This window comes from Schistocerca americana, chromosome 1 (genome assembly GCF_021461395.2).
Source record: "Schistocerca americana isolate TAMUIC-IGC-003095 chromosome 1, iqSchAmer2.1, whole genome shotgun sequence".
NCBI lineage: Eukaryota > Metazoa > Arthropoda > Insecta > Orthoptera > Acrididae > Schistocerca > Schistocerca americana.
In genome coordinates this window covers 1031019202-1031044905 of record NC_060119.1, presented here as the reverse complement: position 1 = coordinate 1031044905, position 25704 = coordinate 1031019202, and the positions used below count along the sequence as shown (strand labels likewise).

Here is a 25704-nt window from a genome sequence, read left to right as displayed (position 1 = left end):
TCTTATATTTCATTCATTGCACAAGAGTTGACTGCTTTTATTTCATTTGCAGAAGAAGTAATATTAGTTACCACACTGCACTCAGTAACCCAGAGCACATGAGGAACTTTCAGGGAAAACAAGTTATCGAATGGGAAGATCACTTGTAAGGAGGAAGCAGGGTGGCATGGGCAAACTAAAGGTTAAGTTATTCTCTCTTGATACCCATTTCCAGCCTTCTGCAATATCTCTGAGCAAAATTTTAGACTAAAACCAATAATCAGATTTATCCACTTCTCATGGCTCATGAGAATTTTCTCATTTATCCACTAATAGTTGAATTACTAAGAAACTGGTTCCTTCATTTCATTCACATGAAACATTAGGAAAAGAATTCATTTTCCTGTTAAGGTATTAAATTAAGTTTGTAAAGTACAAGATGTAGATTTTGTGATTGTAAAAGTATCATACAGTTATTTTGTATTACATTTTAGTTTTAGTTCCCTCTTACCTTGTTTAATCTATTTTCACTTGCTCCCAGTATAAGGTTACTGCCTTCATCAAGACAACGTATGCAACTTCTGTTGGCTCTGCTTATAGTGAATGCGGAACAGCACGCTGTACAAAAGGTCCTGAAAAAAATTCTGCAGTTAATTATCTATTTTCCTTCATGTTTCAAACTACATTAAATAATATGCTTTTCTTTAAAAGGATATTATATGTTGATGTTTTCATTGTGCTAATCATCAAATAATACACTTTGTTACATCTTCTCATGAAAAACTATTTTTGCTTACCAGAGACAGGAATTACTTGTACAGTTAACATCACTCTTCCAGAAACAGATGGCACATGCAACCTAAAACAAAGAAGTGCAGAATTAACATTCATCAATATGCAAATTTACTATACAGTACTGAGAAGGCAGTAACATATGTTATTGAATTAAGATACTAACCAGTTTATTCTCCTTTGTAGTGAACATATATTTCTTGGCCCTTTCCTGTAAAATAACACAATAACAACTTGTTTAGAACGCAAAAAATTAAAATTTCAGCGTATATTGGGTACATTTCGTATTTCTTGCAATGTATGTGATACATTTAAAAAAATACGGTAATGATTAATTTTGTCTGCATGAGTAGAAGGTGATGTAAATGAAATAATTCATGAAATACTGATATAAACTCATCAACATTTCAACAAGTACCTTCAGCAATGAAACACAGACAAATTAATCAGGCATTGTATGGACTAATGCAGAATTTTAACTATTAAGGAAACTGGAAGATGTGTATGTATTATGACACCTGGTTATGACTCCTCATGTTATTACAGTTGGAATTGCAATATCTGATCACCTGCTCAGTTTTGGGTGCCATCCATCAGATCGTGCATGACATGACTTATAGTCTGCAGTGCACCATAGAACACTTGCAGCAAATCTTGAAAATTCATGTGTTGAGGCAACAGTTTGCAACAGTGTTTATAAAAATTTTTGAAGTAATTTTTAATGGTGGACATTCCAGTAACTGCTTCAAGAATATGCTTGCTTTCTGGAATTACTTACATATTCTATACGTTAACATTGTACTTTCGCGTTCTTTATCTCAAGGTTTTGATAGTTACCTTTCATGGTGCTTCTAAGCTATATATCCCATATCTTGGCGACAAATATTATGTACACAGACTCCTGTACTGATGCTAACTTAGAAATTTGTATGTATTTTGATTTGGATGAATTTTTGTATCTGTTCTTCACACTTCTTTGTTTCAGGTGTTTATGTATATGAGTAGCAGATAATTTTGGCTATGATAAAACATTTACCACCTTTATTCATGCTAGTCATTTTACTCAGATTTTTTTCTCAGTCTCATTGTGTGCTTCAAATTTTTTACTTTTGTTTGCTTTTTATATATTATGCATTATTCACACTGACATTTTAAATTTTGTGTGTGTGTGTGGGGGGGGGGGGGGGGGGGGTAGCTTTCATGAACTAATCCCGTGAAGCCTGAAACCGAGGACTACTCAACCTCATTCTTGAACATTCTTTTAAAAAGCATTTTGACACAACTGAGGTATCTCAGTAAACACATGTAAGCAAACGATCTTAATTTTGATAACTTGTTTCACCTAAATGGCAGTGTTTTAATTATCATTAATTAATTAAAATGTAAATAAGAACACAATGATTACTTTCAAAATACTGTGACTTGACAAAATATGATTTCAGATTTGTATTCCCCTAATGAGATGCAATTTTTTTTAATTTTTTTTGTAGCCTCAAGTCAACCCAGTTATATTTTAATTAATTAATGTTAATTAAAACACTGCCATTTAGGTGAAACATGAGATCGTTTGCTTACATGTGTTTACTGAGATACCTCAGTTGTGTCAAAATGCTTTTTAAAAGAGTGTTCACGAATGAGGTTGAGTAGTGCTCTTGTTTCAGGCTTGATAGGATTAGTTCACGGAAGCTACCCCCCCCCCCCCCACACACACACAAAATTTAATATGTCAGTGTGAATAATGCATAATATATAAAAAGCAAACATGATTTGCCTGTGAACAGAAATGGAAATCTGTGAGAGACTTTGTTTTTTATTTTGACTGATTTATTGCACAACAATATCATGAGCCACCATTACAAGATTTTTAAATGCATACAGTTAATGCTTTAACATCACTTCATTCTAGTAAACAATGAATGTAAATGCACTTAACGATCTTTATGACATTTACAAACTGCATACTATTTTCAATAAACACATTTTTTTTTATCAGTCTGCATCACATTTCTGAATACATCACTAATGGCAATAACTCATGGAAAAGATGGAAACATGACTGCTAAAACAAAATCACAGAAACGAAGAAAAATTTATTCATACTAACACATGTTATACAGTGCATTTTGGAGACATAAACTTTCTACTACAAAATTCCTATTTCAACAAATTTGTCATGAGTTGAAGTTGTGTTTCATATTTTGTCTTCATGCATATTTATTCACTCTTGTGGCATCAAGAAAAGAATGACAAGATAATGGCAGCACCATACATTGCACAATCAGAAACACTTTCTACATGATGGAAATTCGTCCACTTTCTGATCATTTTTCTTATTATGGCCAAAATCATTACATATACAGACATCAAAAAAAGTTTTGAATCACCTCAGTTCCGAGAGTTCCAGAAGCTGTACAGAAAATTGGAATACAGATCAACATAAACATCATTTCCACCCTTTTTATTGCTCATGAAAACCACACACTGCATGTTGTACCACCATACAGAAGGAACTTCAGAGGTGGTGGTCCAGATTGCCATACACACTGGTACCTCTGATACCCAGAAGCATGTCCTCTGGCATTGATGCATGCCTGTATTCATTGTGGCATACTATCCACAAGTTCATCAAGGCACTGTTGGTCCAGATTGTCCCACTCCTCAAAGGCGATTCGGCATAGATCCCTCAGAGTGGTTGGTGGGTCACATCATCCATAAAGAGTCCTTTTTAATCTATCCCAGGCATGTTTGATAGGGTTCATGTCTGGAGAACATGCTGACCACTCTAGTCGAGCGATGTCGTTATCTTGAAGGAAGTGATTCACAAGATGTGCACGATGGGGGAGCAAATTGTCATCCATGAAGACAAATGCCTCGACAATATGTTGCCGATATGATTGCACTTTCACGTATTGTACAGCCATTATGGCACTTTCTATGACCACCAGTGGCATACGTTGGCCCCACATAATGCCATCCCAAAACAGCAAGGAACCTCCACCTTACTGCACTCACTGGACAGTACATCTAAGGCGTTCAGCCTGATGAGGCTGCCTCCAAACACATCTCCGGCGATTGTCTGGTTGAAGGCATATGAGACACTCATCAGTGAAGATAATGTGATGCCAATCCTGAGCGGTCCATTTGGCATGTTGTTGGCCTCATCTGTACCATGCTGCATGGTGTCATGGTTGCAAAGATGGACTTCACCATGGAAGTCAGGAGCGAAGTTGTGCATCATGAGCCTATTGCCCACAGTTTGAGTCATAACATGATGTCTTTTGGCTGCATGAAAAGCATTATTCAACAAGGTGGCATTGCTGTCAGGGTTACTCCAAGCCATAATCCATAGCTAGCCATCATCCACTGCAGTATTAGCCTTGAGTGGCCTGGGCGGGGCATGTCATCGACAGTTCCTGTCTCTCTGTATCTCCTCCATGTCTGAATAACATCACAAAATGAACACTGATATTTATATGTGGATATACATATACACAGTTGGTGACACCAATACAAAAGTACTTCCATAGTGGATGAGTATTTTCTGCATTCCCCAAGATACGATGTTGATATGAGGGACACACATACACCGTTAACATGTCATGACCTGTACAGCAGTCAATGAAAACAGTACTGTGAGTAAATCCAACCTCAGGCCAAGTGCAATCATTTGTACCAAGTACCCCTGCTATGCACAGAAGAGACATCAGACCAGTCATAACAAGATTATTGGTTCTGCTGTTCTCACCCACATTATGCCATTTGTGGTATTTGGACTCAAAAAAATTGCTCAAACTCACCAATATTTCATTAATGAAGTTCTGTAGGGAACAAAATTTTGTTTTGGATATTTGAATTATATCCTGGTATTCCCCCACTAATGTTCGGTTATGTGACAGGTTTGTTCATGAAGTATGACAGAAACTGTATAGTCATGGCACTGTGTTGAATGAGTATAAATGTGTCACAGGATAAAGTGAAGTGCCATTCTTCTACCATAGGGTCTTGGCTCAAGGTGTCTACCACAGAAGTTATCCATTTTACACCACCTTCTGAAGCCAAAGGTTTACCAATAATTGAGACATTTTCTGGGCATGGTGAATTCTTATCGCCATCATCTTCTGGTGACAGCTTCCATACAAGCACCTATAATGTTAGCACTTTTTGATTACAACACGAAGGACAAAAGAGTACTCAAGTGGACTCCAGAAATTGAAAGAGCTTTTTGTAATCTACAGGTAGGCCTCTTGGAAGCAGTGCTGCTTGCCTACCTTGAACCAACTACATCACTGGCCATTGTTGTACACATCAGCAAAAGTGTAACTGGCACCCCTCTGTACCAAACAGTCAACAATCAATTGTAGCCATTAAGGTTTTATTGACAAAATTAGAGCCATGGTAAAGGAAATTGAGTACTTATGACAGAGAGCTGCTGGTGTTATATGAGAGCATGAGCCATTTTTGCCCTGAAATCAAAGCCCAGCCAGTGATGATCTATATACACTCCTGGAAATGGAAAAAAGAACACATTGACTCCGGTGTGTCAGACCCACCATACTTGCTCCGGACACTGCGAGAGGGCTGTACAAGCAATGATCACACGCACGGCACAGCGGACACACCAGGAACCGCGGTGTTGGCCGTCGAATGGCGCTAGCTGCGCAGCATTTGTGCACCGCCGCCGTCAGTGTCAGCCAGTTTGCCGTGGCATACGGAGCTCCATCGCAGTCTTTAACACTGGTAGCATGCCGCGACAGCGTGGACGTGAACCGTATGTGCAGTAGACGGACTTTGAGCGAGGGCGTATAGTGGGCATGCGGGAGGCCGGGTGGACGTACCGCCGAATTGCTCAACACGTGGGGCGTGAGGTCTCCACAGTACATCGATGTTGTCGCTAGTGGTCGGCGGAAGGTGCACGTGCCCGTCGACCTGGGACCGGACCGCAGCGACGCACGGATGCACGCCAAGACCGTAGGATCCTACGCAGTGCCGTAGGGGACCGCACCGCCACTTCCCAGCAAATTAGGGACACTGTTGCTCCTGGGGTATCGGCGAGGACCATTCGCAACCGTCTCTATGAAGCTGGGCTACGGTCCCGCACACCGTTAGGCCGTCTTTCGCTCACGCCCCAACATCGTGCAGCCCGCCTCCAGTGGTGTCGCGACAGGCGTGAATGGAGGGACGAATGGAGACGTCTCGTCTTCAGCGATGAGAGTCGCTTCTGCCTTGGTGCCAATGATGGTCGTATGCGTGTTTGGCGCCGTGCAGGTGAGCGCCACAATCAGGACTGCATACGACCGAGGCACACAGGGCCAACACCCGGCATCATGGTGTGGGGAGCGATCTCCTACACTGGCCGTACACCACTGGTGATCGTCGAGGGGACGCTGAATAGTGCACGGTACATCCAAACCGTCATCGAACCCATCGTTCTACCATTCCTAGACCGGCAAGGGAACTTGCTGTTCCAACAGGACAATGCACGTCCGCATGTATCCCGTGCCACCCAACGTGCTCTAGAAGGTGTAAGTCAACTACCCTGGCCAGCAAGATCTCCGGATCTTTCCCCCATTGAGCATGTTTGGGACTGGATGAAGCGTCGTCTCACGCGGTCTGCACGTCCAGCACGAACGCTGGTCCAACTGAGGCGCCAGATGGAAATGGCATGGCAAGCCGTTCCACAGGACTACATCCAGCATCTCTACGATCGTCTCCATGGGAGAATAGCTGCCTGCATTGCTTCGAAAGGTGGATATACACTGTACTAGTGCCGACATTGTGCATGCTCTGTTGCCTGTGTCTATGTGCCTGTGGCTCTGTCAGTGTGATCATGTGATGTATCTGACCCCAGGAATGTGTCAATAAAGTTTCCCCTTCCTGGGACAATGAATTCACGGTGTTCTTATTTCAATTTCCAGGAGTGTAGATGACAAGCCCATCATCTTGGCCTTTCAAAATTTCAGTTATAAATGTTCCCCTTGACAGTTCTGGCACATTGAAGGTATCAGTCACTTTACCACAAACATGTCATACTAAAGGCTCAGAAAAGGTAGCCACTAGCTACTTTTCTCACATGTACAGTATGTTTAACATTAACTGTGAATGTTGTCAACACTCATTTGGGCTTGTTTAAATATTTGCATTTACCTTTTGGCAGTGCTTTTGCACCTGCCATTTTCCAACAGTATTTGGAACAGCTGACTGCCCAAGTACCAAACTGTTCAAACTATTTGGACAATATTGTCATAGCAAATAGTACACCTGAAGAACACATTGCAAATTTGAATGCTTTGTTTTGTGTGTTATCTGATGCAGGACTAAAGTGTGGACTGGACAAGTATCATTTTTTAAAACCTGACTTGCAGTATCTTGGTCATGTCATAAACAGTCAAGGTGTACATCCTCTTCAGTAGCATTTGTTAGCCATATGTGATCTGCCAGTTCCTTACAATGTCATGGAATTGCAGTAAGTCTTAGGGAAAATTAGCTATTATATTTGGTTCATACTGAATGCTGCACAAATTGCAACTTCATCGCATCACTTGTGTTGCAAGAACATCCCCTTTGTTTGGACAGATGAGTGCCAAGCAGCTTTTCAAAAACTTAAAGATGCATTGCTGAGTGATTGATACTTGGTTCACTTTTATCCTGACAAACCAGGTGGTAGCAAGTTGACTCTTCCTCTTATGGAATCAGTCCAGTGCTTTCACACAGATCTGGTGATAAAGACAGGCCTATTACTTTCACAACGAAAGAGTTGTTCAAAGCTCTGTGTAACTATTCACAAATTGAGAAAGAGGCATTGGCTATTGTGTGTGGTGTCAGCAAATTTCACCAGTATTTGTATGGCAGAAAATTCTATTTACTAACAGATCAGAAGCCATCGCAGTACTTGTTTCAACTGATAAAGCTGGTTCCTGTACAAACAGCCCAAAAATTGCAACAATGGGCTTTGTTGTTGTCTCAATACTAATACAAGATTGTGTATCATCTGACAGCTAGACATGATAATGCAGATGCACTTTCACATCTTCCGATTAGCCCTGATACAGACATTGACGCTTCTGCTGCATCTTGTTGTCACATCGATACTTAGGATTTTGAATTGCTTCAATCCTTTCCCCTGAACTATAGGAAAATTGTGCAGGCCAAGAAAGCTGATTCAGATTTGAACTTTTTGCTAAAATGCGTTTGCACATCTTGGCCTTGCTCATTGCACAGCATAAAGAGCTCTGTAGTGCACCAATACTTTGCACGTCAGCATAGCCTCACTACACAGCAAGGTGTGATTCTTGTTCAAAAAGACAGTGGACAGTCACGTGTGTTGATCCCCAAAGCTTTGAAAAAGGAAGTGTTGCAGTTACTTCACCAAGGACACAGGGGATTGTTCATATGAAACAGTTAGCATGTCGACACTGTACTTGGCAGGGTATGGACACCGAAATAGAACAGATGATGTCATAGTGTCATGCATGTGTGGAAAATCAGTCTGCTCCACCACGAAAATTCTCTGCTTGGCTTAAGTCACAATCACAATGGCAACATGTGCACACAGACTTTGCAGGACGTTTTGTAACAATTGTTGCTTGATTGTGGTAGACTCTTACAGCAAATTCCCTTTTGCTGTGCCAAAAAACTCAACAATGCCACATAGCACAGTTCAGGCATTGTCCTCTATTTTTTGACTCAGAGGTTTGCCTGAAGTCTTAGTGTTGGGCAACCGCCCTCAGTTCATACCAACGTTCACACTGCACAAATCAGGGATCAAGCATTGCAACTGTTTCTCACGTCCTATCGTTTGCATCCACGAGATGGACCATCACCAGGGGAATTGCTTCACGGCTGCTACCATGAGACACTGCTCCAACCTCCTCCACATCCGGCACTGAAGGAAGGCTGCAAGATTGCTATGCATCACATGATAATGTGTTTTTAGGGTTTTAGTGACAGATGGTGGGCTTGAGGTGAGATCCTTCATCAACTTTGCGCATGCATGTATCTCATTTCAGGCCCAGATGGATTGCAGTGGAAACATCACAATCAAATTTGCTAATGCCATGTGCACGGTCATCCTTTTGTATCGCTTCCCCCAGATTCACGGATCCCGAGGACAGCATGGCCACAGCAGCTGCCAGAGGGTGTCATCGCGACACTGCGGGATGACCCCAAAAAGATGGGGCCTTCACCTCCCCTGCCTCCTCTCATCCAACCAATGGAGCTGGATCCCCCCCCCAATTCTGCATCAGTCAACACTTTCTACATCATGGTATGGGCCTCAGGAGGTGGTTGTGCACCCATTCTGGGCATTTTGGGGGACATTTTCATCAGAGCAAAGGCTGGATAGTGGGGTACAACTGGAATTTTGATGTCATCTGCAGCCACAGCTTACGGTCCGTCAGGGCATCCATGCTCCTGCTTCCTCCTCCCCATTGTCCTGCTCCATCTACAACGACGGTCTATTACTTTGGGGGGAGGGGCGGGGGGGGGAGTGGGGGGAATGTTACAGCGCGTAAAGTGAGCACCAGCACACCAGTTGGGAATGACAGGGAAGAGAAGGCTACGAGAAGAAGTCAGGCAGTCACACGGTGACTGACCTCCCTCCAGGAGGACAATACGACAGCAGTACCCCCTATGTGAAGAGGACATAACTGCTGCACCCAACTGGTGGCAGTCCACTTCAGTAGCAGCTTCAGTGTTAGCCACTCCATTAATAAACTCTACGTAGCACAGACTTGTGTTTGTGTATTCTGAAGAAGCCTAATTATTTTGTGTGTCACCCTTTCCTTGCGACACATCCATCAAAGTTAAGTATTGTAATCATCTCATTTGTAATAAAACTCATTAATACAAGTTGCTTGATTGATTGTCTAGTGAACCAAGTATGCAGAATTTCTAGACACAACACTGGGTGGCACTGAGTCACAAGGGGAATGCTCCTCTGTAGCCAACCGGAGGGACTTTGGGAGGTGTTGGGGGATTGGAAAGATAAGGCATGGGAGATCTGTTTTTGTACAAGGTTGCGAGAGTAATTACGATCTGTAAACATCTCAGTAAAAACCTCGGTGTTTTTCAAGAGAAACCACTCATCTTTACAGATGTGATGGCCACAAGTGGCTAGGCTATGTGGAAGGGACTTCTTGGCATGGAATGGGCACCAGCTGCCGAAATGGGGAAATTGCTGGTGTTTGGCAGGTTTGATACGGCAGGAAGGGTTCAACATTGATCTTTGGTTGAGTCTGATTGGTAGGGTTGGTGGTGAAAAAGTGTTTCCACTGTAGGAATCAGGAGAAGGAGAAGAGCTTTTAACAAGTCCTAAATGATTGGATTTGGAGGTGGGGTAAAGGTGAGGCATTTGAAAAGGACTGATACTTCTGCAGGGCTAAGGCTCTTGGAGGAAAGGTTCGCGATTGTGTTTTGGGTCTGTTTGGGTTCTGGATTTTGCGTGGTGGTGGGAGGGAGTTTCTGCAGATGGGATAAAGTAGTAGGTCTGCGAGACCAGGTTTGTCAGCCATCAGGGGATGTGGGAGAGGTTTGGAGGTTATGGTAGATGTGATGGGCAGTGGTAGTCCAAGGCAGGAGTAGGAAGTGAGCAGGCTGCAGAGTTCTGTGAGGTGGCATTGTGCATGAAGCTCTAGTTCCTGGAGGGCAAGAGTTTCAGTGTTTGTTATGGGATCCAGAAATTTGGGATTGCATAGCAAGTGAATTTTACAGATGGAGAGAAGGTATTGCAAGGACATTTGGGCCTGATTGATACAATTTTGCAGGGCTAAGTTTGGGAACAGATGAAGGGCATTGTGGAAGAAAGGGCAGTAGCCACAGGTGGGTAATTTGATGCTAAGGCCATTTGGGGGACTCCATGAGCCAAGCAACACTATAAGAACAGTATGTGGGACAGGGCTCTGGCTAGGGATAAGGAAACATTTCTGTATTTACACACATGGGAGCAGCAAGGCTCCATGGCGCTGGAAAAAATGCAAAAAATATGTAAAAAATGAAGAATTATGTCCAAAACATTTGCAAAAATACACACAAACACATGGGAAAAATCATTAAAAGGAGGAAACATGAAATAAGGGGCAACAATATGAAATCTGACGGAGTAGGCAGATAGTGAAAGGCGAAAACCAGCTGAACTAGATGTGAAGACACAGTGTGGGTTGCTGGTCTGTGAATGGATAAGTGTGAAGATGGAGGATGGCAAACATGACTAAATTAGGTGAAATTAGTGGGTGCAAACTGGAATAGAGAGTGGAAGGAGTTGGGGGTGGGGAGGGGTTGGTGGATGAGATACAATTTCATGGGGCACAGGAAAGGTGCAGGAAATAATACATGAAAATACCCAAGGGTGATGCAGGGAGAAAGAGCTATATGAAGTACAGGATATGATATTGGCGGGAGTAATGTGGAACATGAGAAGCTGCACCACCAGTCAGTGCGGTCTTGGGACTGTCTGTTGTGCATGGCCAAGACAGTTGACACAGTGTGGCTCATAAGTAGAGGATGCAGTGCGATTTGTAAGTTGACAAGAGGAACACAGGCAAGATGAGATAGAAGGACGGACTCTGAGTACAATTATGCATCATAAAATAGTAATAAAGGAAAACAGCACTGGGTTATGATGGAAGGAAAGCCAACAGGCAAAATCAAACAACCAATAAAAAATTTAGAAACAGGAGTTCAACTTCAAACAGCCAAGATTGTTGTTGTTCAAACAAATTTCGGGCTTGCAGCCGGTCGTCGTTCAATACTTCGCACGATATTTCAACTGGGCACCTGCCAGTCATCTTCAGGTGAGCCGTCGCAGACTGGCGATAAAGTTCTCCGCTCCGCAATATATAGCGTACTGTAACTGTTCTGGCATGCGTCGAAAACTTGATAGTTGAGCCAACACTGCCCGCCGGCCGCACCCTCGCTGGTGGAATAGCGGAACTCAGTCGCCCTCTGCGTTGCTGTTTGCCACGGCCATCGACGCACTCTGTCATCTTCGATTTGAGCAAATCGTGGAGATGATGGGATTCCATGCACTGTCCAGCTGGTAGCCGCTGTCACGGTTTAACAGATTTTCCGCCAGTCGTATTTCTACGGATTCTTTAATAATGGAGTCCCAGAAAGACGTTGCTGTAGACAAAATCATTGTTTTCTCATACTCCATTGAATGTCCAGAACCATCATTCTTCCTTCGAACCAGGACATCCAAGGAAGAATGGTGGTTCTCTAGGGCATTCAGTTTACCGGAAACCCACTCGTACTGATTTGTACCTGCAAGCATCGAGTTGCCATCACCCATCGCAAACCATGAGTTTGCTTAAAACGCTTGTTCATAGAGCTCATACTGTCTCAGATCTAGATAGCTTATCACAAGAACTCGCCCATCTAAAGACAGTATTCATCGAAAATGGGTATTCCATCCGGCAGATTAACAGGGCACTAACAGTTAAAACTAAGAAGCAGGAAGTGAATAAGGAGGAGAACAGGCCAGAACAATCTTTAGCTTTTCTTCCTTTCGTTGACAACACTTCGTTTAAAATAGCAAGAATCCTCAGAAAATTTCAGGTAAAAGTGGTTTTCCGCGCACCATCGAAGATTGCGGACCTTGTGGGATCAGTTAAGGACAATCTGTTACTACGAAAGGCCGGAATTTACAAGATACCGTGCCAATGTGGTATGGCTTACATAGGTCAAACCACACGCACCGTGAAAGAACGCTGCACTGAACATCAGCGTTACACCCGCCTTTTGCAGCCAAGCAAGTCCGCTATTGCTGAACATTGTATTTCTACTGGACGTTCAATGGCTGTTTCAAGTTGTACTTCTGTTTCTACATTAATCTAGATCACTCCCTATCTTGAGAATGTGAAGCATATATTTAAAAATGTTTCAAATTTTGTAACCATTTTTTGTTGGTAAGGTAGATGTGGGGTAACATATCTCTTTACTAAAGTGATATGAACCAATAGAAAATCCAGGATGAAATGTAACAATATAATGAAAAGGATAGTTGCTACTCACCATATTGACTATAACTTATCATTCATATTAACTACAGGCCACAGAATCATACAGACCGATTTATCCATCATACCAACGGAGAACGAGTAGAAAAGGAAAAGATAAATCCATTGTCTGCATTTAAAGAGTTAATAATAATAATATAAAAATGGATTTACTGGCAATATTTATGCATATTTATGAATCACATCATTTTCATAAGTATTGATTTGTTACTCTTCAAATTCATCCCTAATTTTTCATAAGCTCACAATATTACTCCAGAAACTAAATCTTATGCTTGAATACTGCACCAACTAACATATTTTTCCAGTAATAGCATACATTTTTATACAAAGAAAAATCTGAGCTGAATAATAATAAGACTGGATTTTTCAAGACCTTACTGTTGTGCCAAGAGCTTCTCATATCTTTGGAAATTTGAAAACCTGCCACTTCTGGCATGCAGTGCTCTCCTTGCAAGTGGTCTCACCTCTTGCCTGAGCCCTATGATGGCACAGGATGGGGTCTTTTCATCTCATTGTGTTCAACAGTGTAGAGCTAACCAGAAATATTAATCACATTTGGTAGTTGGGTAACGATTTGGTTTTGTCTGGTGTCACCATGATGTGAGGTTATCTTGGCAGATATCATTCTGGCAGCCTTTTGATCATGCCATTGCTTGCAGCAGAGTTATATGATACATCATCTAGTACTTTCCTAATAGGTGGATGTGCTTAAGAGTGTTTTGGCTCAGAATTTGATGGTGATTACTCAGGCATTGTTTCTTATGGTATTGAATGGAAGACCAACACAGCATAGTTTTGCTTATGCTTGAGTGTGCACTCCTGAGCAACTGGCATCATGGATTTGGAAATTGGACTTTTTTCCTTTGTGAGGTCTCCATATTAATGTGTTGTTGCTAATTAGGAGACATTTACATCTGTTGCATGTGTAAAACTGTTGTGGGGTATATGATATATAATTGCTGGTCTAACACATGATTCTATTAGCAGTATTTTTAGAGTTTAGTATTGTGGAACTGAGGTAGAACTTGTACTGACTTTATTAAAAAGAGGAGTGAGCTATTTGTGCAGACAGTTGAGTGATGTGAACAAAGCTGTTGTGCCATTGAAAAGGTACGATTTGTAAGGTTGCTATATTTTATTGTTTTAAATGTTCAGTCACTACTTTGTGACAGGTTGGTTGAGTTAAATTTGATGGTGACATTTAAGTTTAAATCATCTCCAGGGTCTAGCTGCCTTGTTTGAAGGGGTCTATGGCGTGAGCTGTGAAGGAATTGAATCTGAGGAAACTTTTAAGTTGCACTGTGACCTGTTATTATTGGTTACTTGGCCTTGTTTCCCCTGAATTGTCTTGAATACAGATGCCCCTGACACACACAGTTTAATTTGTTTAATTGGTCTACACTGTGTTCGCTCTGTGGTTTCATTATGGACAACTGAGGAAAATTCATAATAGGAGCAGGGCTTCAGCCTCCTAGCACAGTGGAGATTAGAAACAGCACGAACAGCTTATCTTCTGTACACAGTTTGTATATGTTCTTTGATTTAGTGGTATTCTAACTTAATTCTGAATAGAAGTGAACATTATATGATTATTTTGCTGTTTTCAGTAGTGCTATTTATTCTTCTTGTCAGAGTTAGCATATTTTTCAACCATTTGTGTTGAGTGAATTTACTTTGTGCTGTAGTTTTCCACAGCATAAGTCACTAGGATCACTTTATTTATTTGATTCCATGACCCTTGCAAACAGCGAATATACAGTAGAGCTCCAGCCCCTAGCAGAGTGGAGATTGGCAGCAGCAGCTTATTGGTTGTACACAGTTTGTAAACACTGTTTCATTCAGTGGTATTCTAACTTACTTCCGAGTAGACCAGAGTTTACTAACACACAGTAAGTTTTTTTGCATAGACTTCAGTACCTATCTTTGTATTAGCAACTTTCCTGGGTAGCTTCATGCTGCCAGAAGTGCCGTATCACTTGACTCATACATAAATCTCATGTCAGTGCATAGCATATAGTTTTGATCAGTGCTTTAGAGTTTGCATTTTACTTCTTGAAGCAGCTTTTGTGTAAGGACAGTTTCTAAAAAAAGTAACTGTTAATACATCCATTTTCAGTAGACGAATTTATTTCTGCCTTAAGATCTGATGGACCTTCCCATCACAGGTTATAGTGAGAACTATGCAGAGCAGATTCTAATTTTGGTTTACTCTTCTCTTATATATTTTGTGTACATACCATCCTCGGTAGCACCACAATCAGATAATTTTCTCTTTTGTGGAGGTCTGTCTGTAGTTCCTCAGTTATTCCTGGCTGCTTTGTTTGTATTTTTTGAGAACTTATTCAGTTTTTTTACATGGTACAACACAGACATGGACTGTGCTCATTGTGAGCAGACATAAAGAGAATTGTCTTCTATCCATAAACAGTTGGAAGCTGCATTGGCTACAGCAGACAGGCTTCTGTCTACTGCCCAAAATTGTGGTGACATCAGGGCACTGGCGATGAAACCTGAGACAACTTTGGCACTGTTGAAATCCCTTGACAACCTGGCTGTCACTGCATCTTCAGTTACACAACATCCAATCAGTAAGTCTTCACTCAAGAGTGAGAGGTGGACAGTGGCAATTCATGCATCACTGAGTGGAAGGCATGAGAGGAAATGGGCTGCACAGCTAGCTCCTTACACCTTAGCAACAGGTATGAGGTGCTACTTAAGTGTTGATAACACTTCTGAGCCAGCACATGATGCTGCTTCTGTTGAGCCAGTGACTGATTTTCCTGCCAGTAGGCACTCACTATGTTTTGCCAGACAGGGCAGGAGGGTGACACTTGTCCGAAATGTGCAGAAGGCTCTGCTGGCAGCTGCAGAGTGCACTGGATGCAATCATCTGCAAATAGTGGCATGTCAGCATGACTGACAGATGGTGCTTGGGTTCTGAGACCATCCTTTGTTCCTTTCACCAGATAGCTGATCTGGTGAAAGCAACTAGCATCACGCATGGAGTGCAGGCTAAGCTCATTATCTTCAGCATCATACTTTGGATCAGTGATGGTCCTCTGGTTTGGAATGTCTAAACCAAAGGCTCAGACAATTCTGTGACACTGTCGGATGTGAATTTCTTGATGTCCTCTATCAGCTAGAGAGTTGTAGGGTTCCTCTTCATAGGTTAGGTATGCACTACACAAGGGAAGCAGCCCTCAGAACTTCTGATCACATAATGAAATGTTGAAGACCACCCAAATTTTAACGAGACTTGAGTTGACTTTATTACATAAATTGTTTATTTCTTATTTACATATTGCCATTTTGTAATTTGGCGATAGAGTGTGGAGCTGTGGACGCTAGAAAATGGAGTCCCAAGTGAAGAAATCAGAACATTTCAGACCTATTCTTCTGTTTGAGTTCAAGAGGGGGATGACAGCAGTGGAGGCAGACAGACACATTTGCACTGCGTATGGGGATAAAAGCAATAGACACAACATGGCAAGAAGATGTTTTTCTCCTTTTAGGGAGTGACATTTTGACATTAGTGACTTTCCATGTCTGGAAGACCTTCAGGGTTTGATGAAGATTGTTTAAATTGATGAACTGTGATCATTCCACTATTGTGAAACATTTGCATGCAGTGGGTAATGCTCAAAAATTGGGTGTATGGGTACCACATGCTGTAAGTCATAATCACTAAAATTAGCTGGTGGCCACATGTGCATCTCAGCTTCCTCATCAATAACTGGCCCATGAACAACATTAACTGATCCTATCCTGTGTCATTACTGGTGACAAGAAATTCTGCCTTTAGGCTACCATCAGGAAAAGAAAGGAATGGTAGAGCCCAAAAAAAGCAGCAACTCCCTGTACAAAGACCTGTGTGCATCCATGGAAGATATTATGCGTCTGGTGGAACAGTGAGATGGTGCAGTGTACTACTAATTGCTTCCCTAAGGTGTAACCACCACTGCTGACATTTATTGTCAACAACTGAAATGTCTTCCAAGAACAACAACCAGGAAGACTGCATGACGTGATGCTACTCCACAAAATGCCCACCCAAAATATGCTAGACTGACAAAAAGTACTATGCAGAAGTTGTGTTGGGAAATCATTCTGCACCTACCTTATTCACATGATCTAGTGCCGACAGATCTCCTTTTCATTTCAAGGAATTTTCTTTGCAGATGAAAATGCACTCTGAATGTGGCTTTACAAGTTGTTCTCCTCAAAACCACTTGATTTATTCAACCGTGGAATCAAACAGTTACCCCAGTGTTGGCAAGCTGTTGTAAATAATGAAAGAGAATATACAGTTAATGACTAAAGCCTCTTTAATGTGTTTCTGTTGTGTTTATTGAACTTAGGGCAAAAACGCTGCGAACTTTTGCAACAACCCAATATTATCAGACATCGAATTTACACTATGAAAATTAGTAATCACAATTAGGACAGTAAAGTGCTGCTGGGAGAATGCAGGGACAAGGTGGAGAGTAGGGCAGCTAGGCACAGCTGGGAGGCTAGACAGAGGGTAGTGAAGAGAGGAGGGGTAGTGGAAATGGAGAGAAGTAAAAAGACTGGGTGTGGTTGTGAAACAGAGGGCTCTGTAGTGCTGGAATGGGAACAGGGGAAGGGCTAAATGGGTAAAGAGAATGACTAATGAAGGTTGAGGCCAAGAGGGTTACAAGAACATAGGATATATTGCACGGAGAGTTCCCAACTGCGCAATTCAGAAAAGCTGGTGTTGGTGGGAAGGATCCAGATGGCACAAACACTGAAGCAGTCACTGAAATGAAGGACGTCATGTTGGATGGTGTGCTCAGCAACAGTAAGGTCCAGTTGTTTATTGGCCACATTTTGTCAGTGGCCACTCATGCAGACAGACAGATTGTTTGTTGTCATGCCCATGTACTATGCAGCACAGTAGTTGCAGCTTAGCTAGTAGATCACATAACTGGTTTCACAGGCAGCTCTGCCTTTGATGGAATAGGTGATGTTTGTGACTGGACTGGAGTAGGTGGTAGTGGGAGGATGCATGGGACAGATCTTGTATCTAGATCTATTACAGGAATATGAGCCATGAGGTAAGGGATTGGGAGTAGGGGTTGTGTGGGAATGGACAAGGATATTGTGTAGCTTTGGTGGGCAGTGGAATACCACTGTGGAAGGGGTGGGAAGGATAGGGGTAGACATTTCTCATTTCAGGGCATTGTGAGAAGTAGTAGAAACACTGGTGGGGAATGTTAATTCAGTTGCTCCAGCCCTGAATGGTACTGAGTCACAAGGGGAATATTCCTCTGTGGCCAGACGGTGGGACTTTGGGGGGTGCTGGGTGACTGGAAAGATAAGGCACGGGAGATCTGTATTTGTACAAGGTTGGGAGGGTATGTAGAATCTGTAAAGGCCTTGGTGAGATCTTCGGTATATTTCGAGAGGGTCTACTCATCACTGCAGACAAAGGTGGCTAGGCTACTGGTCCCTACAGTTGAAACACTTATTTGCCACCAACCCTACCAATCGGACTTAACCAAAGACCAATGTTGAACCCTGCCTGACTCAGTTCACTCCTCCATCCAAATGTGATCAACCCCACTGCCTCAAATCACCCCCTGTTAACTTTCCAGAATTTTTTAACCTTGAACCTTGCCTCACCATAATTCCCCAAATCCATCAACAAGCAAACTAACCTTACATCCACAGAAAGATCCACAATCCACGACCTAAAAACTGATACTGACCTTATAATCCTACCTGCAGACAACGGCTTCACCACTGTTATTGTGAATTGCAAGAATTACCTGGCAGAAGGACTCCCCCAGCTGTCAAATTCATCCACCTACAAACCCTGTCACAGTGACTATTCCAGAAATCCAACAGTATCTCCAACCTCTTCTCAAATTCTTAGGCCCATCCCAGAACCTCTCCCCAGAGTCCATCTCTCTACTCACCCCTACCACTCCCTGCACTTCTACCTTCCACATACTTCGTAATGCCCATAAACCCAGCCACCCAGGATGCCCCATTGTGGCTAATTACTGTGCCCCTACTGAGAGAATCTCTGTGCTTTTAGGCCAACACCTTCAATCTATTACCTGCAGCCTGCCCTAAGAGATACCAACCATTTCCTCCATTGACTCTCCACAGTTCCTGTTCCTTTACCACACACGGGCCTTGCTCATCACTATTAATGCCGTCTCCCTTTACACTAACATCCCTAATGCCCATCATCTTACAGCTGTTGAATACTACCTTTCTCAATTCCCAACAGATTCCAAACCAACCACCTACTTCCTAGTCACCATGACCAACTATATACTCATCCACAATTACTTCTCCTTTGAAGGCATTACCTACAAACAAATATGAGGTACAGCTATGGGCACCCACAATACACCATCCTATACCAAACTATTCATGGGCCAACTAGAGGAATCCTTCCTAGTCACCCAGAATCCCAAACCCCTCACCTGGTTCAGATTCATTGGTGACATCTTCATGACCTGAATCAAGGGTGAGGTCACTCCATCCACATTCCTCCAGAACCTCAACACCTTCTCCCCCATTCACTTTACCTGGTCCTACCCAACCCATCAAGACACATTTATCATTGCTGACTTCCACCTCAAAGATGGCTGTATCAGTACCTCTATCCATGTTAAACCTACCACCACCAGCAATACCTCCACTCTGACCACTGCCACCCATTCCATTCCAAGAAGTCCCATCCACACAGCCTAGCCGTACGTGGTCATCACATCTGCAGTGACAAATGGTCCCTCTTGAAATACACCGATGGTCTCACTGAGGCATTTCCAGATTGTAATTACCCTCCTAACCTTGTACAAAAACAGATCTCCCATGCCTTATCTTCCCAGTCATCCAAGACCTCCCAAAGTCCCACCGACTGCACCTAGTTGTCCTACTCTCCACCTTGCCCTTGCATGCTCCCAGTAGCACTTCACCATCACCCATCCCTACACTGCTATTCCTCCTCCTCCCTGCCCCAGCCTCCTCCTTACCCCCAACCAGTTGCCTCTCCCATAATGTGCTGCTGCTTGTAGTCTGGCTCCAGCTGCCAGAGGCTGTGGTCATGTGTGTGTGAGTTGTGCTTGCATGAGTGTGTGTGTGTTTCTATTTTTGAAAAAGGCCTTGTTGGCCAAAAGCTAACTTTCCTACAGTCTTTTTGTTGTGCCTTTATGCAACTCAGCATCTCCACTATATGGTGAACAGGAAGTATCCTTGTCATTTTTTTGGGTTAGAAAAATTGCCCCTTGGCTTCAGAAACAAATGTCAGCCAAAACTGAAGATAGAGCAGCCATGATGTTCTGAGAGAATGCTCTTCCTCAAAGACCAAATATAGAATCACTTATTGAAGGCTATAATGAACAGATACTGTTACCAACAGAAAGTTGTTGCAAACCAGAAGTGAATAGCAAAGAAAACCCACAATTCAAATTCGAATATTTATCTTACAGATAGGTTAGCCACAACTTGTGGTGGCTTATTTATTTCAATAAGGAATACATTAATATCTAGCAAGGTTATCACAGATCCTGAATGTGAATTAATCTGGCTGAAGTTAAGCATCAAAGGTCAGTCAAAAATGCTAATCAGATGCTTTCATAGAGCACCTGGGCCAGGAGCTGTAGTGGTAAAGAGCTTCAGAGAGAACTTGCAGAATATTGTTAATATCTTTTCTGATCATGTCGTTGCAATATGGGGTGACCTCAACTTGCTAGGAATAGATTGAGATAGTCATGCTATCAAAACTGATGCTAGAGATGACAGGGATTGGCAGATAGAAAATCAACTTGAGTAGGGAACATCTTAGGCTTCCTAACAATAAACAGACCTGAACTTACAGAGCCAGTTAACACAGAGGAACATATCAGTGGTCATAAGAATGTGATAGCAACTATGACTACCGGTACTACAAGTAATGTTAAGAAAGGTAGGGAAATATTTTTACTTAGCAAGAGTGACCATACACAAAATGCAGAGTAGAGTATCAGGTTAGTCAGCACAAAATATTCAGTGCTGAGAAAGAGCATATGGTGGACAAACAGAAAATATTCAAAAGCATTTTTCAACATGCCTTAGATAAGTATGTTCTGAGCAAAGTCTTAAGGTATGGGAGACATCCAATATGGTTTAACAGCCATATTAGAAAACTGCTACTAAACAAACAATGCTTAATCTCATTTTCAGGAGAAGTTCAAAGATAGCAGGCAAACAAAAGTTGAACGAAAAAAAAAATATACTTGGAAGGAGAGACAGTATTGGTAGTATATTTTTAATTATTATCGCAAAATTGATTTTCGGTCACCTAGTGACCATCTTCAGTGCTAGAAGTTAAAAATTTTTTCACATTACGATCAGAGAGTATAAAACAGAAAATCACAATTACATCAGCATATGAAAATAACACTTGTTAGGAACATACCTGTAATATATAACTTAAATTAGTAAGCACTGGTGTCAATAAGCTTATGGCGATCACATAGACTGAGGTTGCTGTTTACATGCACTTGTTCAGCAGACCTCGGTGTGACGGGGCTTGACACGCCCTCTATGTGACATGTGTCACGTGAAGACATAGTATTACTGGTTTTGTGAGATATTAACACTAAATAACTCTTGCGCATTTGTGAATCATGCAGTAATTCAAATTTAAATTGTACATACAACACATAGCAGACGAAGGGGGAAGGAAATATCTAAAATACATTGGCGTATTGTTTTTTAAACAAACAAACTTATAAAACATAAAACAGATCGATGATAAGTTGTCGGAGTGCAGGACATATAAAAGAGCAAAAGATAATGAAAAAGAATAATAAATGAATAACATGAAATGAGGTGTAACACAGGTTTTTAAAAAAACATAATACCCACCATCTGGCGTGGGAAGTTAGAAGTACAATGTTCGTGATTTACGTAAAATGTTACGTTAAGACTACGGAGTCAAATATATAAAAAATAATAACAGTACAAAACTGCCATTACTTAATAATTAAAATGCCGTGAAACACAATGTTCATTACAAAAATGTTTGTAGGTGTGGATAAACAATTTTGCTATCATATTTAACCGACATGCTGATGTACGTCTCATTTGTCACTTTGGGCAAGCTAGCAGTGTTATAACAGTGATTATAGGCTTCCGTATAAGCACTGGGTCAGAACCCATACATACATGACGTCAAATATACACGGTTGCTTACTGTAAAACATAGCCCCATTATTTGGTGTGGGAGGTTAGAAGTACATCGTTCTTGATTTATGTAAATATTACGTTAAAACTGAGAAGTCAAATATATAAAATAGTAATAGTCCGAAAAAGCCACTAAGTAACAATTCATGTGCCATTAAATATTAAAAAAAAAAGTATATTAAATAAAGTTTTGAGGGTGTGGAGTATTAATTTTGTTATCATATTTAACGGCGTGATAATGTACATATCATTCGTCCCTTCACTGGTTGTACGCTTCTGCATAAGCACTGGGTCAGAAACCATATGTACATTCACAGGTTGATAAAACAGTAATGAAGTTGCCAAGCAACCGGTTTTGAATATTAATAAACTAATTTGATTTTACATAAATTATAGTAGTAGTGGGACCCATATGAAATACAAGCAGACTTAAGAAGTACCTATAATTCTAATTGTGTATTTGAAATACATTTGAAAATATAAGGTGCGAACAGGTAGTATACATCAAACATCGAGAAACCATCATGAGGAAGGACAGGTAATAGTGCCACTTATACCAAAAATATACATCATACTTTAGAGAAATTAAACATAGGCTATGCACGATATCCAGCACTTATTCAAACAGCAAAGGGATTGTTAACATACATTAAAAATAATTACGTAAAGTGATAACCGGTTCGTATTACTTTGTGTCGACGCCTACGAGATGTCGACTGTAGTAAAATTATGTTCAGTAGGCGTCCATGACTTCTGCAAATTATGGAACAAAAAAGGAGCATCTTTTTTAAAAACCGAAATTAGTAATGTTATTAAAACAAACCGAAACATGTGTGTCTATGTGCTGAGATAGTTGGAATAGCGGCCATTGTAAGTGTTCTCGTAGCAACTATGACTGAGGCGTTGTATATAAGGGATAACAAGCAACTGACTACGAATTGCTAATTGTGATAATTGGCCACAAGTTGACTTTTTTCACAGGAAATCGGAGAAGCATTCCCAAAAATGTGTGCTACTTGATATCGTTTGCTCGTTAAGTAGTGCGATATCTGGAGCTTTATTATGACAAAAGATCTCCATCTCTTCCATAAGGTCGAGGAAGCGACCTTTTTTACCCTTGTGCAACAACTTCAATTGCGACGTCAAATCTAGAGTTGTATGACCAGTTGCTACCAGATGGGCTGCGAAATTCGATTTTTCGGCAATATCTTTCCTCTCAAGTGCAACGTGCTCACGGAACCTTGTTTCCAATTTTCGTCCGGTTTGCCCTATGTAACCTGCATTACACATGGCACACACAAGTTTGTAAACACCTGATTCATGTAAGACGTTGCGTTCATGAATGTTATTCCTTAAAAGCACGCCTAGTCTGTTCGTCGTCGAGAAACCTACATTAATATTCCTCTTCTTGAATACTGTGGCAATTTTATTGCTAATGGGACCATAGAAAGGCAAAGTGATAAATTTTTGATTTTTAGTTTCGCTTGTCTCATTCTGACTTAAATTATCTTTACTATATTTTTTGGATACAATCTCATAAATGTTCATGACGTATTTCAACGGGTAATTATTATTTCTTGCAATTTGTTTAACTATGTTTAACTCTTTCTCATGGTTTTCATTAGATAATGGTAATCGGACCATACGATGAAATGCAAAATGGAAAAACGCTTTTTTGTGTGGGTCAGGGTGTTGTGAACCATAATCTAAGATGATATCTGTGAATGTTGATTTTCTGTAAATGTCAAATGTATGTTTTCCATTTTCCCTTCTAATAGTTAGGTCTAAAAAATTAATGACTCCATTCTGTTCTTTTTCAACTGTGAAAGCAATTTTGTTGTGTAAACCATTAAATGTACTGACGACTTCGTCAATATCAGATTGACTGCCATTAATAAGCAATAGCGTGTCGTCTACATATCTATAGTAGTATACGATCTTTTTAGCTAATGTGGGAAAATCTTTTAGTAATTTCAGTTCAAGATAGTTAATAAAGATATCTGCCATAATCCCTGACACAGAGTTTCCCATGCTGAGTCCGTGTTTTGGACATAAATTTTGTCGTTAAATGTGAAGCAGTTATACTTTAAGCAGAATGATAATAGTTCTACGAACTCATTGATTTCCATGCTGGACATATTACTGTGGTTTCCGAGATTAACGTCAATAATTTGTATTGTTTCCTCAATCGGGATATTCGTATATAAATTGAACATGTCCAGCGAAAGAAATGTCATAGTGTCTGTAATAGGTATATCTTTTATTTTCTCTACTAATTGGGTACTATTTTTAATCGAGAACTGTTGCACAAATTTATAATGCTTATTCAAAATAGTTAGGCATTTTTTCGCAATATTCACCAACGGGCCCCCTCTCCCATCAACTACCGGCCTAATGGGATGAGATTGCTTATGAACCTTGAATTGTGATCGTAGCTTATGAATTTTTGGATTCATTACCTTGAGATACTGTATCTCACAAGGGGCTATTACATTTGAAAGTGATTTAAGTTTCTCATTTAACTTTCTTTGAATCTCATTCGTTGGGTCTCTCGCAATTGATGTAATACCGCTTTCTTGAAAAATTGTAAAGTTTTTTCTACATACATTTCTTTTGTAACAATAATAACAGAATTCCCCTTGTCTGTCTTCGTGACAATTGCATTACTTTCTTGCAATTTATTATTCAAGCTTTTTACTGTCAAATGATCCCTCCTGTTTTGGTTATTTGCTTTTTCTACCTCGTTCTTTAATAGCTTTTCTACCACTACACCCATTTTATTCTGTTCTACCTTATTTATTTTACAACTATCCATCGCGAATTTTACCTGCACTAGTGTATTCTTAATTGCCCTACTATCCAATTGTTTATGTACGTTGTACTTTAAACTCTTACTCTAAAGTTCATTTTCTTCCTGATTAAATACTATATCTGTTAAATTTTTAACTCTAGGATAGAAGTTATATTTATGTTCGCCGTTTAACATTTGTCTTTTCCCTTGTCCCATTAGCTTAGCTATTTTTTTGACATGTTTAGCTCTTACTTTGCTAACTGCATTATACACAATCTCATTCACTCTTGAGAGTAGCAAATCTAAGGTTAACGGAGAGACAAGTTCACCCAAATTGGCGTGTGCTTTGAATAGCTGAGAATTAATAACACTTTTTTTAAAAAACAGTTTCCTAATTTCACTTCTCATCAAAACCAGTTCGCATTTTTTCATTGTCACTGCGCACATTTCTCTTCGTCTATTAAAGTAACTTTGTACGTACCGTGGGGTAACATTTTTCTTAATACACTCTTTGTTGAACTGGATATGTTGACTTGTGATCGCCAGCTTGATTTTTAACTTCTTGTATTTAAAATACGCTGCACAAGCCCAGCTAGGCAAAATTTTATTGATTGGCGACTCCATAGTGCCCTGTGCACTACGACCAGATAATGGGTATACTTGGAAGGAGAGACAGCATTGGTCGTATATTTTTATTTATTATTGCAAAATCGATTTTCGGTCACTTAGTGACCATCTTCAGTGCTAGAAGTTAAAAATTTTTTCACATTACGATCAGAGAGTGTAAAACAGAAAATCACAATTACATCTGCATATGAAAATAACACTTGTTAGGAACATACCTGTAATACATAACTTAAATTAGTAAGCACTGGTGTCAATAAGCTTACGGCGATCACATAGACTGAGGTTGCTGTTTACATG

At 40.8% G+C, this 25704-nt stretch overlaps 1 protein-coding gene across 1 annotated transcript in view; it reads right to left on the bottom strand.

Moving 5' to 3' along the window:
* Positions 1-562: 562 nt before the first annotated feature.
* LOC124596079 overlaps positions 563-25704 on the bottom strand; it is a 72670-nt gene continuing 47528 nt past the window's right edge. The window contains exons 5-7 of the mRNA XM_047135066.1: positions 938-982; positions 777-838; positions 563-611 (exon numbers count right to left, since the gene is read on the bottom strand). Coding sequence (XP_046991022.1) covers positions 574-611; positions 777-838; positions 938-982 — 145 coding nt within the window. The 3' untranslated portion in view covers positions 563-573. The remainder of the gene's footprint in view (positions 612-776; positions 839-937; positions 983-25704) is intronic.